This window comes from Platalea leucorodia (genome assembly GCF_965183815.1).
Source record: "Platalea leucorodia genome assembly, chromosome: 6".
In the NCBI taxonomy this organism is placed as follows: domain Eukaryota; kingdom Metazoa; phylum Chordata; class Aves; order Pelecaniformes; family Threskiornithidae; genus Platalea; species Platalea leucorodia.
The window spans coordinates 28,000,557-28,016,911 of NC_138828.1; the positions used below are offsets into that span (position 1 = coordinate 28,000,557).

General features: G+C 61.4%; 1 protein-coding gene across 3 annotated transcripts; it reads left to right on the forward strand.

The window, feature by feature from the left end:
* Positions 1-487: 487 nt before the first annotated feature.
* Positions 488-15,306, forward strand: PITX2 (paired like homeodomain 2; the record flags this gene model as incomplete). 3 transcript variants are annotated; one of them, XM_082315247.1, is made up of 6 exons in its annotated part: positions 488-511; positions 4,219-4,274; positions 4,444-4,581; positions 11,802-12,062; positions 12,835-13,040; positions 14,743-15,306. In XM_082315247.1, the coding sequence occupies 5 exons, from the start codon at positions 4,229-4,231 to the stop codon at positions 15,304-15,306; spliced, it is 1,215 nt and encodes a 404-aa protein (XP_082171373.1). The 3 variants fall into 3 exon arrangements, with proteins under 3 accessions (XP_082171373.1, XP_082171374.1, XP_082171375.1); XM_082315248.1 differs by lacking the exons at positions 488-511; positions 4,444-4,581 and having other exon boundaries at positions 4,229-4,274; XM_082315249.1 differs by lacking the exons at positions 488-511; positions 4,444-4,581; positions 11,802-12,062 and having other exon boundaries at positions 4,229-4,274.
* Positions 15,307-16,355: the final 1,049 nt, after the last annotated feature.

Sequence of the window (16,355 nt, forward strand, 5' to 3'; positions counted from 1 at the left end):
TCTAATGTATTCCCTGGTGATTCTGGGCATTAATTAGTTCTTTAATAGGAGTATGACTAAAAATGTAAAAGAAGGATTAGGAGCGTGAAACGTATGTCCAGCTCCTTCCACACACTCGAGGAGGGAATGAAAATCACCCTGTATCTTATGTTTCTCCGGGAGCCATTTGCATTTCCCACCAGCTGCTCACTTCAGCCGCTCCGGCTGCGGGGCGGCCGCGGCGCGCAGCCGTCCAGCGCCGCCGCCCCGCTCCGCCGCCGTGCGCGGAGGCGCGGGCGGCCCCGCTCCGCGGCCGCGCTGCCAACGCGGGCGCCGCAGGCTGCCTTGCCTTCCCCGTCCAAAACGCAGCGGGGCCGGGGGGTGCGGGGAAGATGCGTGGCGGGTTTGCTCCTCCCGGGGAAACGCGAGTGCGAGGTGGGAGCCCGGAGTCCCCCTGGCTCCCGCGCCTTCTTCGGACGCGCGGGGAAGGCGGATTTCACCCGGCAGAGCCCTCCCGAGGAGAGAAGCGCAGGTAGCCAAGGACACGCTTAATTTATTTCTCCCTAGAAAAACTCCCGCACGATTTCATTTCTTGCGGGAGGAAGCAGCCCTCCCGCTTGGCGTGGCGTCGCGTTCAAGGGGCTTTTCCGTGCGCGGCGGTGCCGCCGCGGGCGCTGGGCTTCCCCGGGAGCCGCCGCGCCCCGACCCGCCGGCAACTTGGCCGCTTCCGAAGCTCCGCTTTCCCCCGCCGGCAGTGATTGCCTAGCCCCCTGCCCACGCCTATAAATAACTAAAATTCACTCCAGGCTGAAATAATTTAAAAATAGCCACAAATAGATCAGGTGCAGCCTCCGAGTTAAGAAAGCGCCTGTTTTATTTTCGCCTCGTCCCTCTATAAACAAAGCCGCGGAAATGCTGCGAGAAAAAGCGATCGCTTTAGTTTGGTCTAGATGGAGATATCCGACTTCGTTATTTTCTTAAACACGGAGAACATCGCAAAATCGAAAAAAAATTTCCCCCTGGCGCCAGCTGGATGTCGTTTGGGGAAAAGGGGGAGAGAGCCTGCCGTCGTGTTTTCTCGCTATCGTCCGTAAACGAGGCAGGGCGAGGAACAGAGAAGAGCGGCAGGGTTTCGGCTCCCCCGGCCCTGCGTTAGCGGTGCGGGCAGCAACAGGAACCCTCGGGATGTAAAAAAAAAAAAAAAAAAAAAAAAAAAAGAAAAAGTAAAAAAAAAAATTACAAAAAAAGTGGGTTAAAAAAAGGAAACCGAGACCTCTCACAATGGGCTGGCGATCCCTCTTCACACCTGGTGCAAGGACAGCCGCCGGCCCGGCCCGGGAAACTTCGGCCACAGTTACTTGTCCCGGCCGGGCGGGGCGGGGCGGAGCGGGGCGCGCCCTGCGCGGGCGCGGAGGGGCCGCGGCCGTCCTCGCTCACCTCGGTTCTCCGCTGGCTACCTAGCCCGCCGCCGCCGCCGCCGCCTTTTCTCCTTCCCCCTGCCCCTGCCGCGCCCGGGGCCGCCGCTGCGCCCCTGCCCGCGGAGCGCCGCGCAGCGCCGCGGAGCCGCCCGGCCCGGCCCGGCCTGGCCCGGCCCCGCGGCGGCGGCGGGGCGCGTTCGGCGGAGCTTCTGTGACGTCAGGGCCCGGGGAGGCGGGCGGGGCGGGGCGGGGGCGCGGAGGGCCGGGGAAGGAGGGAGCCAGCGGCGGCGGCGGCGGCTCCGCGGCCCCGCAGCCAGCGCAGGAGCCCGGCGCGGCCCCGCTGCCCCCGGCGGCACCGGCACCAGCGGAGCGAGCAGCGGGGCGGACAGCGCGGCCGGCCCCGGTGAGTGCGGGGGGTCTCGGGGGGCGTCGGCGGGACGGGCGCGGGGCTGCGGACGCGGCCGGTCCCGGTCCCGGCTCCGCACAGCCCGGGCCGGGCGGCGGGGCCGCGGGCCGGCCGGGCCGGGTGCTGCGGGCTGGAGTTGCTGATGTCCGCCCGGGCGGCTGCGGCCGCGGCCCGTCCCGCGGGGCTGGCGGCGAGGGGAGCGGGCGCTGCCCCCGCGCCCTTTCCCCGCCGTCCCGGCCCCGGCCTCCCCCGGCGGGGCGGGCGCGGGGGAACCGGCCCCGCCGCGCCGGGCCCCGCGGAGCGGCCGCGCAAGGCGGCGCCTTCCCGCCGCGGAGCCGCGCAGCCGGGCCGGGGGACGGCAGCGGCGCCGGCCCGGCCTCGGAGCGCTGGAAAATCGGGCAGGCGGGCGGGCGGGTCTGGCGCGCCGGCTGCCGGCTCCGCGGCCGGGACCCCCGGCACCTCCCGCGGGGGAGCGGCGGGGCGCGGCTGCCTCCGCGGGCGCGGCGGAGGGGTAGGCCCGGCGCAGAGCCCCCCTTTCGTTTGAGAGCCACATGCAGCGGCCGCGGGCCTCTGGCGGACACCCTCCCGCCGAAAGCACGGACCTCAGTATTTCGGGCGTTGCTGAGATATTTGCCCGGGGACTCTGTTTTATGGGGGGTTGTGTGGGTTTATTTTTTTCTTCTCGAAAGAATCGCGATAGATACCAATAAGAAAAAAAAAAATCCCGCGTGACACCGCTTTTTTGTCCGCGCCCTGCCGTGGCTGCAGCCGGCGGGCTCGGCGCAGGTTGCCGCCGAGCGGGCCCGGCCAGCCGCGGAGGGAGGGGACGCTGGCAGGGCTGGGGCGACCGCTGGGGCGACCGCTGGGGCGGCGGGGGCGCGGCGGTGCCGAGGGATTTAACGGCGAGCGGAGGAGCGCTCGGAGAAATGGAAATGGAAAAGCAAGTGGCGTTGGTTTCGTTTGAGTCGCCGGGCCGGAGACAATAGGAAAACGCTTCTCGCTCCCCTTGGCCCCGCGCTGCCATGTGGTTTGCAAGAAAAATTAAAAGAGGATACGGAGAGGAGCAAGGGAAGGAGCAGTTCGGGCAACCGAGAGCGAGGAAGGAACGGTAATCCGCCCGGGAAAGGCACTTTTCTCCGAGGAGACCGGCGATTCAGGAGAGAGGAAAAACTTCCCCTCGGCGGCGGTGCGTGTGCGTGGGGGAGCTGCGTGCCTCCACCCGTGAGATAAATCAGCCACCGAGGCCGGCGGCGGGAGAGGGCCGCTGAATTTGTCATGCAGGACTGATCCTGACGGAGACCTATCCCGATTTAAGGACCATCGGCGAAGAATTAAGGTCCCCTTAATCGCCTCCCCGATTAAGTTAGGCGCAGCCCGTGTGCTAGGCCCGGCTGCTGGAGGGAGCGGAGTTGCTCCCAGGCGTCCTTCGGCTGTGAATAGAAACCGCCGTGTCACAACGAGACCCGGAGGACTCCCGAGAACCGCACCTTCCCCTTTCCCCCCTCTTTTTCCCTTTTCTTTTTTTTTTTTTATTTTCTTTTCCCCCCTCCCGTTCCTCCCCGGTCCCCCGGTCCCGTCCTGCCCGCCCGGCGGAGGGCGGCGGGGCCGGGGCCGGCGGGCGCTGCGGCTGCCGCGGCTCGTCCCGAACGTGCCTCGGCTCCGGGCTGCCGCATTTCTAAGCACCAGCTAATAATGCGCCCGGTTCAGACATTAAAAAAGAGGCGAAGAAGAAGAAGAAGAAAGATTACCGAAATGATGGTGACATGCAAATTTCCCCCGAAATTATCATAAGTAAACATTCGAAGCCTGGACTAATAAAATCCCATCTGTGTTACTTCATATCGAGTTAGTAGAGAGCTGTGATAATGAATTTTGTAATATCTCACGAACAGACATCTCAATCAGGCACTAATCCCGTGATTTTACTGCCCAGCCTCTCAGGCCGGGGGAGGCGCCGGCGGCGGCCGGAGAGCGCGGAGGCGCAGGCGGGGCCCGGGGCCCGGGCGGGCGCAGCCGCGGCCGCGCATCCCCCGCCGCGCAGGGGGCCCGGCTGCCGGCACCCGCTGCCCCACGGCACCCCTGGGACCGGGACCGGGGTGCCCCGGGGCAGAGCACGGCCGCCAGGTTCGGGGACCCTCCTCCGCGTCCCCAGATAACGAGGGGTGGAGGGAGGCCGAGCGGCCCGACGGGCTGCGAAACGGCCGCGGGGGTTTGCACCCACCCCGGGGTGTGACTCGGGTGGGACCCCGGGTGGAGGCGGGGAGAGGGGGCTCCGTGCGGACATCGCCGGGGAAAGGCGGGGGTCCCGCCAGCGTCGCTGCGACGCGGCTGCCGGGCGGCGGGGTTTCTTTTTTGCATTTATTTTTTCCTCCCGGAATTATTGTTTTAAAAATCCGGTGCCTTCGTCTTTTGCAGATAACGGGTAATGGAGTCCAACTGCCGAAAACTTGTCTCCGCCTGTGTTCAGCTAGGTAAGAGAAACCATCTCCCGCCGGGCCGCAGGCACAGCGGCCCCGCTGCGGCGCGGAGCGGTGCGCGGGTGCGGAGCCAGGCGGGAAGCGGCGCCGCCCCCGCGGAGGGGCGCGCAGCAGCGGGCGCTGACCGCCTCTCCCCTGTCCCCCCCCGTGTCCCCGTCCCCAGGGGCGCAGCCCGCCGCCGTCGAGTGTCTGTTCCCCAAGGAGGCGGACATCAAAAAGGGGGAGCTCGGCGAGGCGCCGGAGGGCCGCAAGGAGCCCGCCGGCAGCAAGCTCTTCGGGCGGCCGCCCCCCGGCGCCAACGGTAAGCGGCGGCCCCTCCGCGCCCCTCCGCGCCCCTCCGCGGGCCGCGCTGCCGGGGCGGCGGGCGGGGGCTGCGCGCCGGGGCCGCCTGGGCGGCGCCAGGGCGCCCTCTGCTGGCCGACGGCCGCGCGGCCTTGCGCGGCCTTGCGCGGCTTTGCGCCCGGGCGCCGCTTGCGCCCGAAGATGCGCGGCCGCGGGGAAAGGGGAAGGGGCTGCGCGGGCGGCCCCGCGGCTGCAGGCGCGCAGTAACACCCGCCGCCCGCGCGTCCGTCCCCCCTCCAAAAAGCGCCGCTGTCAGCGCGCTTTTCGGGTACTGGCAGCGTCGTGCTCCTGTTTATTTTTATTTCCTATTTTTTTGACACCCCCCCCGCCCGTAAACACGCCGCCAGCCCTCTCCTCCCCCCAGAGGCAGGCCCCCCCCGCAGCGCCCCATCTGCAGGCAGAGCGAGCTCCTGCCTTCCCTTCCCCTGCCCGTTCGGGGGGTCTGGTAGGCGAGCCCGAGGAGTGGTAAAGAAAAACAGCAAGGCAAACACATTACAAAGAAGAAAACAAGCGCTCTGTATTTCGAGAGACTGTTTAATCCAAGATAAACGTAATTTTGTTTAAATAAAATATATTAACCTGAATTAATAATACAGGAAACTAGAGTGAATTAATAATGCACGTATCCCTGGTCTCGTGGTTAAACACTTCCTTGTAAGAATACTGTATTAACCCTGTTTGGCCAAACAGCTCCCTGTTTCTCAAATAACATCCAGCGATTTCAGGAGGAGCCACGTCCCCTTCCCGAGTCCACCCTCCCCCGGAGACTTTAGGCAGGATTTGCTAGCTGGACATCAAAACCCCTAGAAGAAGAAACACTTAGGCTAAGGGAAGGTTAGCCAGCAAAATCCGGGGTAATTCCAAGCGCGAAGGTATTACGAGCCGATAATTTTTAATCCCGGAAACATACATAATATTAAATTGTGCACAAATAGGCTTTACCAGGGTCTGGCACTTTTTCCCTCGGCCAGTAATAAGTGTCAAATAATGTGGAAAGGAAGGGTGACATTGCGTTATATATGGTTTGCAAATAAGAAAGGCCTTTTTACCCTCCCCTGCCTTTTCCTCCCGATGAACAGGTGGTCTTAATCAAAGCCCTTAGCACGATCTAATGGGAAAGTGGGGACCTTTCTGATATAATAAATTTATGAGCCCTTCCACGCCAGCTTTATTCGACTAAGTATTTATAAAAGTAATATCCACATATGCTCCCTGACACGGTAACTTTTACTTCCTCTGCCGAGAAACAAATGGTTATTTTCTTAACCATCAATTATGAACCCGGATTATTGTAGTACACGCAAAATTTCCTGCCTCGTTACCGTATCAGCCCGTCTGGTTTTTACCCGTCGGGCTGCAGGGGAAATTGCTATCTAAACACCTTTTAATGCCATTAATTAAAATATAAGTCTGAGCCGAAGAAGCAACGCGGGGTTGCCTGGGCGTTGAAACCTGCCCGTTTACGGAGAAGGGAAGGGCGGAACGACCGCGGGTGCGGATGGATCCCTGCAGAGGTGCGGGTAGATCCCTGCAGATGTGGGGACAGATCCCTGCAGATGTGGGGGTGGCCCCTGTGTGCAGCCCCAGCCCGTGTCTCTGTGCGACGGATACTGGCAAGTCCTGAGCCGCCCCGAGCGACTCGCTGCAAATGGTTGAAATCACGGGCGTTTTCTCGTGGTTCGGGCGGGTTTTCGTGGGTCTTGGCTTTGATTTGCTTTTACTCGCGCGGCGCTCGTTGATTTTTGTCTTGCCTGACCGTCAGGACTTCGGGCTTTAAGGGATTTAGCTCCTCAAAAGTCTGGTGCTTGGGGAGGGCTGGTTGAGAGGCGGGAAAGCGGAGGGGGGTTTTTTTTGGGACCCCCTCTTTCAGAGTTCAGTTTCGGAAATTACGAGGGCGGTCAGGTAATTTCCCGGGTTAGGCACCACCGGTGGGCACAAGGAGAATAATCGCTAACCAGCAGCATCGGTAATAATAGTAAAAAAATGCGAATGTTTGGTCAAATCGATGCTCCTGTGAAAGGAGGAAACGAAATTCCGTAGGAGCCCCTCCAAAACGCCACGGGCGCGCTGGGTTCCCGCGGGGAGGGCGGGAGGGAGGGATATTCCCGAAGAAACGGGCCCGTGGCCACGCTGGGGAAAGGAAAACGGGAAAATATGAAACCGTTATTGGAGCCCAGAGTGTCAAACGCAGCCCGGCGGGTGTCAGGTTTAGCCGGAGAGACGGGAAAATCGCTGCTGGGTGACCAGTCCCATAAAATTAGGAAAAGTTCAGCGCACGCTTCGACAGCCCCACAGCACGCGTAAATGGCTGCTGGTGGGTTTGCTCGAATAATTTTGATGCAGGGCGGGAGGACGCTTGAACTTTGTGTGTGTGTGTGTAAGTGCGTATATATATAATCTATACAATTTGTTAGCCGTCTGAATTCTACTTAAGGAATCCTTTCCTGTAATCGATAATCTGGGTATTGCCGAAACAGCAGCCTCCGACATAAACTGTTGAAATTACATTCCGCCTTATAGCGTCATTCAGCATCACAAATTGATTGTTTCAACTCTTTAAAAAAAAAAAAAAAATTATTCTGTGGTCTGAATATTCCGTAACTTAACATCTCTTTTTCAAAAGCAAAAAAAAAAACCGCACAAACCCAACGCTGATTCAGCTTTCCGTCCCGATCAGCTGAAGTCCCGGCAGCGTGCAAAGCCGAGGTCCCCGCTGCCTCCGCTGAGCCCCGGGACGAGGCGGGCGCGCAGCCTCCGCCCCCGCGGGCGGCAGCGGGCGCGGGGGGGGCGAGGCGGAGCCGGAGCGGGGCCGGAGCCGGAGCGGGGCCGGCAGAGCCGAGCGGCTCCCTCCCCGCCACATAACGTGGCCAAATTTGTCCCCGGAGCTGTGACCCGAGCGGTGGAGCCGGGGTCTCCCCGGGCCGGGGCGGAGGCGCTCCGCCGGTGCGCTCCCCTGCGCGGGGCTGCGCGCCCCTTCCCGCAGCCCCCGCCAAGCGCAGCTTAAAAGTTATTTATTGCGCTTCGGATATATATTCCCCCCCCGGTCGTCGTCGTCTGAGAGTAATATATGCAGCAGTTGTTAGCCTCACTCCAGGGAAAACTAAATGTATAACGAAAGCTTATTCGTGAGTAGGAATATACTAACGCAACAACCTGATGTCTTCTTAATCCTATGTAAAAAGCTCTGTAGTCTTCCTAATATTGACTGAATGGGTAATTAATGGCTCTTCATCGAGGAGAATACCCGGTAATCCGAGATAGGCGAAAGACAACAAGCCAAAGGTAAAAGACAACAGGACTGGCTGGAGACTCTACATAAGAACCAATTTATCCATTTAGGAGAGTATTACGCCTAGAAACAACGATCCCGTAAGGAGATAAAGGAAAAGTGGGAAAATAAATACCGGCAGTAGGTCTGGCCACCCCCGGCCGAGCGGCCCGGCTGCCGGCCCCGCTGCCGGCCCGCCCGCCTCCCGCACCGGGGCCGACACCGGCGTCCCGGGCCGCCAGCGGGAGCCGGAGGTCGAAAAACACCCTCGGGAAAAACAAACCAAACCAAACCAAACCAAAAAAACCCAAAATTAAAAAGGAAACGCAGCAGGTGGAGCGGGGTGGGGAGCAGCCCCACATCCCCATTTTCGCAGGCGGTGGATGCCCTCCAGCCCACCGGGGCGCGTCCCCGGGCGGCCCTGCAGCGCCGGGCGGGAGGGGAAGGGGGGGATTCCCCCAAATAGGGGTTTTGGGGGGGGGGGGGCAGCCCCGCGCAGCAGGCGCGGACAGTCGGTACGCGGATGAGCCTGCCGGGGCGGCTTGGCGGCCGGGACCCGAACCCGAAAGGGGACGGATGGGAGCTTCCAGCAGAAAAAAAATTAAAAAAAGAAAAAAAAAAAAGAAAAAACACTTTTGACATTTTAATTGAAACCTTTACCGCTAATATATTACTTGGGTGGCTACAATTAGGTTGTTTTTCGATTGGCTGACAGCTTTTAAAATATTATTTCACTCGGGAAATAAAAGCTTCATCTCAGATTATAGGTGGGTATTTTTGGATTTACGTGATTTATGGTCACCATGACAACTAATGCCGCCTGGTAGCTCCCCTCCTGCCCGGTCTGGGGGAGTTTTAATCAAAGGCACGTAAGGAAATGCCGGGACCCCGTCCCTTTGGGCTGCCGGGGCCCGGGCCGGTGCCGTGCGCCGCTTTTGGGGACGCGGGGACGGCCGGAGGGTCTGTCCCGGCCGGGGCTGGGGACGCGGGGCTGGCGCTGGGGAAGGCGTGGGAGGGCGGCGCGGAGGCCGGGCCCTGCTCCTCCTCTCCCCCTGCCCCGGGGGGAGCGGGCCGGGACCCGCCTGCCCCCGCCGAGTGTCCCGGGAGGAGCGGGCCGCGGCGGGGCGGGCCCCGGCGCTGCGGGCCCCGGCGCTGCGGGCCCCGGCGCTGCGCCCTGCGAGAGCCTAAGGCGCGTAAGGAGCGCTCTGCGCCGCGCAGCCGGGAGGGACTTTTCGTTTCGAGTCGCGGCGGAAGAAGCCGGCATGTCCCCAAACTAACTAAAAATAAATAAATGGGGAAAAAAAAAAAAAAAGGAAAGGGAGGGGAAAGGGCTCACCTGCGAGAGGGCTGCATTGCCCCCTTGGAAAAAAATAAAGGAGGCGGGGGAGTAACACCGTATCCCCTCTCCCCGCGGCTCCCCCTCCCCAGGGCTCCGCAGGCTGGTTCCAACCCCGCCGCGGGGCTGGAGAAGGGCAGCGTCCCCTCGCAGGGAGGCCTTGGCGCGGTCCCATCGTGGGGAAAGGCTGGGGCGGGGGGGGGCGGATTTCTGGGTGCAGGACCACGGAGGTAGCGAGAGGTTAAGAAGAAACGGGGATATGATTGGTAAACAAATTGTGCAGAATGGAGCGGGATTCATATTGACTTAGTTATAGGTCATCTGCTGCCGGTGCAAAGGGAGGAAATATTTACTTTACACATATACTTTATGATCTTGGGGGAATTAGAGGAAATTCAATAAGAAAACGGCTAGAATCATTTTAAACCCCCTATTTAAAAGACTTAAGCAAATTAGAGTCTTATCAGATTAAAATCCACTACAAATGTAAGAGCATTGTCTCCGTCGAAACGCTGTGGGGTCTGAGGAAAGAGATTCTTTGCCAAATCTCAGGGATAAAAACACGTCATTTAAACACCAGATAATGAGCAGAATGTAAATTAATTTAACCTTCTTTACTAACAGGCTGCGAAAGTAATATGTATAATTTAGCGATAAGTAAGATTGCGAGGGATGATACGTACCTCGAACGAGCATCAGCGACTAAGACGGACCCTTGCGGGGTGGGGGGGGGGAGTGGGGGAAGCAAGGGGATACAGAGAAGTTTGGGCGCTGGGATGTGGGTGTGGAGGGCCACACCAAGGGGAAGCTTTCGGTAACTTTTCGATGCCCGTGACCGTGCAGAGGACTTGAAGATAGAGGCGCAACCTGCATTTTCCGCGCCTGGGCTCCCCGTCCCTAAGAGGGCCGCAGCGCCCCGGGGGGCAGTGCCGGCGGGGCGGCGACAGGGCTCGGGGACGGGCCCCTCTGCCCCGGGAGACCCCGGCCAACACGGGAGGGCAACCTGCCCCCGCCTCGGACCCGCTGGGAACAGGCCCGCTCCTCCTGCGAGACCCGGCTCCGCAGCAGCCTCGCCCCGCGCTATAAGCGGGCGGGTGAGCGGGGACCGCCGCTGCCCGGGGGCGAGGGGTCAAATCCTGCCCCCCCAAGCCCCGGAGGGGGGGCGGTCGTGTGCGAGCGGCGGCCCGGTGCGGGGCTTGGCCACGCTCTGCGAGCGGCCTCGGCGGGCGCGGGCCCGGGGGCGGCTCCGGGGGCGCGGCGGGGGGCGGGAGGGTCCCCGCGGGTCCCCGCCGCGAGGGGGAAACGGTCCCTGCGGGGAACTGCGGGAACAGGGTGCGAAACCGGGGTGGAGAAGCCTCCCTGGGGGCTCGCTGTTGGCAAGCCGGCTGCCAGGAGGGGACGGGAGCGGCGGTGCCAGCGGGAGGATTTTCCCCCCGTTTTCTCCGCCTTCGGTGCAGGCGGAGGGAGGGCGGCAGCGGCGAGCGCGGGGGTTACGGGCGCTCGGGGCTGGGATGTGCGCGCTCTTCCTCCCTCCGCGGGCTGTGATGCGAAGCCGTCCGTGGCCGTGCCGCAGAGGGGTGCTTATTGTTGTCGTCCGTGCTTAGTTGTCGTTGTGGCAGCTGTCACTGCTGCTGTTGCTGTTACCGGTCACAGATCCGCCGTCCGACCGGCCGCACGCCCCTCCCGTTTGCTTTCTAACCCCTCCATAACGAGGGAGTCGGGCCCGGGGCTTCCTCGCTTTCTCCCTCCCTGCTGCGGCGCCCCCGTCAGTCCCGGGCTTTCCGCTCCTCGCCCCCGCGAGTGCGGAAGGCGGCGCGGCGGGGCGCGGAGCGGAGCGGAGCGGCCGTGCCGGCGGCCGCCCCGACGGGGCGCCCCGTGGGCCGGCCGGCCTGGGCCGCGCTCCCCGGGCGCGGGTCCCAGCCGCGGGGCGAACCGGGCGCAAAAGGCCAGGTTTGGGGGGGGTGGGGGGCTGCGGGCGCGGCCGCTGCCGGGAGGGCTCGGGGGGCGGCCGGGGCCGCGCAGGGCTGCGCGGGCGGGGCGGGGCGCGGGGCGGGGCGGGCGGGCGGCGGAGGGGCGGGGCGGGGCGGGGGCGGGTGACGTGCCGGCGCGGGGAAGGCCGCCGCCGGTTTAAGATGTCAGGCCAAGAGGGAAGCGGCTGAGCTGACGCGGTGCGGGGCCGGCCGCGGCGCGGCGCGGGTCCATGCGCGGGCAGCGGAGAGGAGCGCCCCGCCGAGCGCCGCCGCGCCTCGCCGCCCCCGCCCCGCGGAGTCCCGCGGCGGGCCGGGGGCCGCCGGCCGGGGAGCAGCCGTGTCGCCGTGACGGCTCTTGCAGGACCGGACTCGCCCGCTCGCCCGTCGCCGCCGCGCCCCTCCGGGCGGCGGGGGCTTCTGGGCTCGCCGCGCCGCCCGGGCGCTAGCCGAGCGCCGCCCGCCCCGACGCGGCTCCCCGCCCGGCAGCCCTGACCCCCCCGGAGCCGCCGGGCCGCTCCGCGCCCGCGGCGGGGGCGCCGCGCCGACCCTCCTACACGTACCGACACCTACAGACACACGCACACCTTCTCCTGTCGACCCCCCAGGCGCGCACGTAGACTTTGGCGTCCTTTTGCCGATGAACTGCATGAAGGACCCGTTAAGCCTGGAGCGCCTGGGAGCCGGGAATAAGCTGTGCTCCTCCTCACCTTCCTCCTCCTCCTCTTCATCATCTTGCCACCACCACCAGCCCGCGCTGGCCATGGCGACGGCGCTGGCGCCGGGGCAGGCGCGCTCCTCCCTGGAGTCCGCCAAGCACCGGCTGGAGGTGCACACCATCTCCGACACCTCCAGCCCCGAGGCCGCAGGTAAGAGGGGGCGAGCGGCAGGGACTCCCGGGCGCCCCGCTGCCCGGCCCGGCCCTGCCCCGGCCCGGCCCCGGCCCCGGCCCGGCCCCGCCGGCAGCCCCGCGGCCCGCGCTGCTCCGCCGCCACGGCGCCCCTCTGCCCGGAGCCCCCGCACCCCAGCCGAGCCCCGTTTCGTGTTTTTTCGCGTGCGGTGTCTGTGTGCCGGCGTACAGAAAGATAACGAGATGTGTCAGGGTAGGCGAGTGGCATGTGCGGGGGTGGGCGACTAGCATGTATACCGGTGGGCGAACGGTGTGGATACAGATCGGCGAGTAATACGGGCGTAGACAGACAAATACGGGTGCAGAGAAGCGGGTGATGCGGTCACTGACGGGCGAATAATTCGGATACAGGCAGAGGAACGGCTCGATACAGGCAGGCGAGTAATGGGGGTATAGACAGGCAAATAATACGGATTACGTGGATACAGGCGGGAGAAGAGCGCGGGTACAGACAGGCGAAAAACTTGCATACAGGCAGGCGGAGAGGCGGCTGCGTCCCGCTGCCGGGCCGTGGCTGCTCCCCGGGAGGAGCCCACCCGTGGGCGCCGGCGGGGCCGCGGCGGCGGGAGGCCGGGCGGGTTAATGGTTACCCCGCCGCGCCGCGTTAGCGGCAGCCCGCGGGCTCCGGCAGCGCTGGGGACGAGCCCGGCCCCAGCCGCCGGAGAGGAGGCTTCGGAGGCTGAGGCGCCCTCGTTTTCCGCCTTGTTGTTTTTTGTTTCCCCCCCTTACAGAGAAAGATAAGAGCCAGCAGAGCAAGAACGAGGATGCGGGGCCCGAGGACCCCTCCAAGAAGAAGAGGCAGCGGCGGCAGCGGACTCACTTCACCAGCCAGCAGCTGCAGGAGCTGGAGGCCACCTTCCAGCGGAATCGCTACCCCGACATGTCCACCCGGGAGGAGATCGCCGTCTGGACCAACCTCACCGAGGCCAGGGTTAGGGTAAGTCCCCACACGACACCCCGGCTCCGAGCAGCGGGGGTCGGGGGCGGGGGGGGGGGAAGGGGAGGAGGGCTGAAATGTTTGCAGCTGCTTTCGATTTCGGTTTGTACGCAAACTTCAGAGCCTTTGCACAAAAGCAGGGCAGAGCAGGACATTTCTGTCAAAGCCAGACAGATTGGGATCTCTCTCTCTCTCTGCGGAATACGGTTTGCTGCACGTTTCGCCCTCACCGGGCAATGCGTCCTGCTCCTTTTGATCGAAACGCTAATGAAAACATTAGCCGAGAAAGCAACTTGGAACAGGCTGCAACCTGCGCTGCCGCTAATGAGAAAAAGATGTAAAATACACAAGGGCTTTTACTTCACTCCGAGGCACTCCCGACGTGCCCTTCCTTGCATTTTCTCCTTCTTTTGGTTTCACAATTCGACGAGCGTCTCTCTCCGCCCTGTCCCCCCTCTGAGATTTATGGGACCGTCACGGCGCTGCAGAGATCCCGCGGCCGGATCCTGCTCGCGTGCAGACGCCGCGCGGGGGGGCGGGGAACGCCCGAGAACAGGCCCCAAACGGGCCGAAACCCCAGAGTTTCGGAAATCCCGCGTAAATCCGCTCCCCGCCGTCGCTCGAGGAAAGCGGGACAGTGAGAACCGGGGAGCAGCGGCCCGCGGGGCCGGGGCAGCTCCGCGGCGGGGAGCGGGGCCCGGCCGGGGCCGGTGCGCGACCGGAGCGCGGCGCGGCGGCGGCGGCGCGGCTTTTGCGCGGGGGGGGGAGCTGGTCTGGGGCGGCGCGGTGCCGCCAGCCGGGGCCCGTCCCCGTGGTGCCCGGGCGGCCCCTGCCCGCCGCGGCCCGGGGGGCTGCAATACACACGGCGGGGCCGCTGCCGGCGGCTGCCGGCGGGCCAGACGCCCAGATGTGGATTGGGAAAGGGCACGTCCTCCCCAGTGTCTGCGGAGAGGGTCCCTCGGATCTCTTTTAGCACGTTGTTAAATGGCGATTTTTTTCCCCCCCCCCCCCCCTTTTCTTTTTTTTCTTCCCTTTTTTTTCGCCAACGAGCAGTCGAACAAGTTTGTTTAGAAAGTGGTTTTCGACTGGGGAAGCTTTCGCGCGGGAGGAACTTGTAGCTTTAACAAACTGAAGCAAAGATTTATTAGTTGCTGGCTTCCCCCTCCTTCCCCGTAATAGGAAACATCGCCTTAAAATTCCGCGAGTTTCTAGGCGTTTTGCCCTCGCTTTTGCACTTTTGTATTTCCCCTGGGTGGCTCCAGTGCGGAATAAGCCGAGGAAGGAGAAGGAAAAAAAGGAAAGAGAAACGAGGAGGGGGAAAAAAAAAAAAAGGGGAAGGAAGCGTTGGTCTCTGTGGCGCGAATTAGAGCATCGCAAATGATGCCGGGGGGTGCAGGGGGGCAATGGCGCGGCCACGGATCTGCCCCGCTAAACCCCGGCGGCCCCGGGGCCCGGGGGTGCTCGGCGGCCCCGGCAGCACATCGCTCCCCCGGCCCGGCACCGGGCTCCGTAGAGGAGGAGGCGAACCTATAGACGTATATGTATACGTGTACATACACATTTTTACATGTATATCTATATATATGTGTATACGGACACGCTCGGCTGTTGCCCCGAGAGCTTGCGAAGGGCTGCGGTGGCGGTGGTGGCTCCTGACTAACTGGCGTCTCGCATCTCCCTCCCTCTCCCCCCGTTTCCAAAGGTTTGGTTCAAGAACCGCAGAGCCAAATGGAGAAAGAGAGAAAGGAACCAGCAAGCCGAGCTTTGCAAAAACGGCTTCGGTCCGCAGTTTAACGGCCTCATGCAGCCCTACGATGACATGTACCCCGGCTACTCGTACAACAACTGGGCGGCCAAGGGCCTGACCTCCGCCTCCCTCTCCACCAAAAGCTTTCCTTTCTTCAACTCCATGAATGTCAACCCTCTGTCTTCTCAGAGCATGTTCTCCCCTCCAAACTCCATCTCCTCCATGAGTATGTCTTCAAGCATGGTACCCTCTGCAGTCACCGGGGTCCCCGGCTCCAGCCTCAACAGCCTGAATAACTTGAACAACTTGAGCAATCCCTCCCTGAATTCTGCAGTGCCAACGCCAGCCTGTCCTTATGCTCCTCCGACACCTCCGTACGTTTATAGGGACACATGTAACTCGAGCTTGGCGAGTCTGAGACTTAAAGCCAAGCAGCACTCCAGTTTTGGCTATGCCAGTGTGCAGAACCCCGCTTCCAACCTGAGCGCTTGCCAGTACGCGGTGGACAGACCCGTGTGAGACACCCGAGTAGGAAACACTGCATGGGAATCCCTCCCCGTTTCCCGCAGAGACTGAGAATTACGCTAGAAAGTAATGGGCACTAGAGAGAAAGAGAAAGGAGGAAAAATCAGAGAGAGGGAGAGGAAGAGAGAGAGAGAGGGAGAGGAAAAAAAGAGGAAACCACTGAAATAAGATAGTTCCTTTGTTTTCAAAGGACCTCCTACAGATTCTGAGATCTTTCTTTCACTAAGAGTATTTCAACAGTTACAAGGACATATATATATATATATATGGACAAATGTTTGACTGGATATGATATGACATTTTAATGTTACTATAAGCTTGTTATTTTTTAAGTTTAGCATTGTTAACATAAAAATGACTGAAAGGATGTATATATATCGAAATGTCAAATTAATTTTATAAAAGCAGTTGTTAGTAATATCACAACAGTGTTTTTAAAAGGTTAGGCTTTAAAATAAAGCATGTTACACAGAAGCGATTAGGATTTTTTCGCTTGCGAGCAAGGGAATGTATATACTAAATGCGACACTGTATGTTTCTAACATATAATTATTAAAAAAAAAAATTTGTGTGAATATCAGTTTTAGAATAGTACCTCTGGTGGATGCAATGATGTTTCTGATATTGCAATGTAAAACATGCCCTGTGTATAACATTTCGTACAATATTATTGTTTTACTTTTCAGCAAACATGAAAAAAATGTGTTTTATTTCATGGGAGTAAAATATACAGCATACAGTTTTGTCTGCATTTTTATTTACTGAGCCAAGCTGCGCAGCGGTAACTGGTCTGCAGTGATTGACTGATCGTTGACACTGGATCTCGTTCTCTGGAAACACAGGGCAGTACTTTTTATTGCAATACAAATAAATGCTGGCAGGTTTTTTTTCACGTAAAAAAAAAAAAAAATAACATCCCTGGCGCTAAGGTTGCATGCTAGAGAACCGCGGGGCTCGGACAGGCTGCCTTCCGTGCGGGGATCCCTTCATTCCCCCGCGCAGCCCCGGGAAAATGGGTTATTTGACATCGCTGGCCTCGAGAA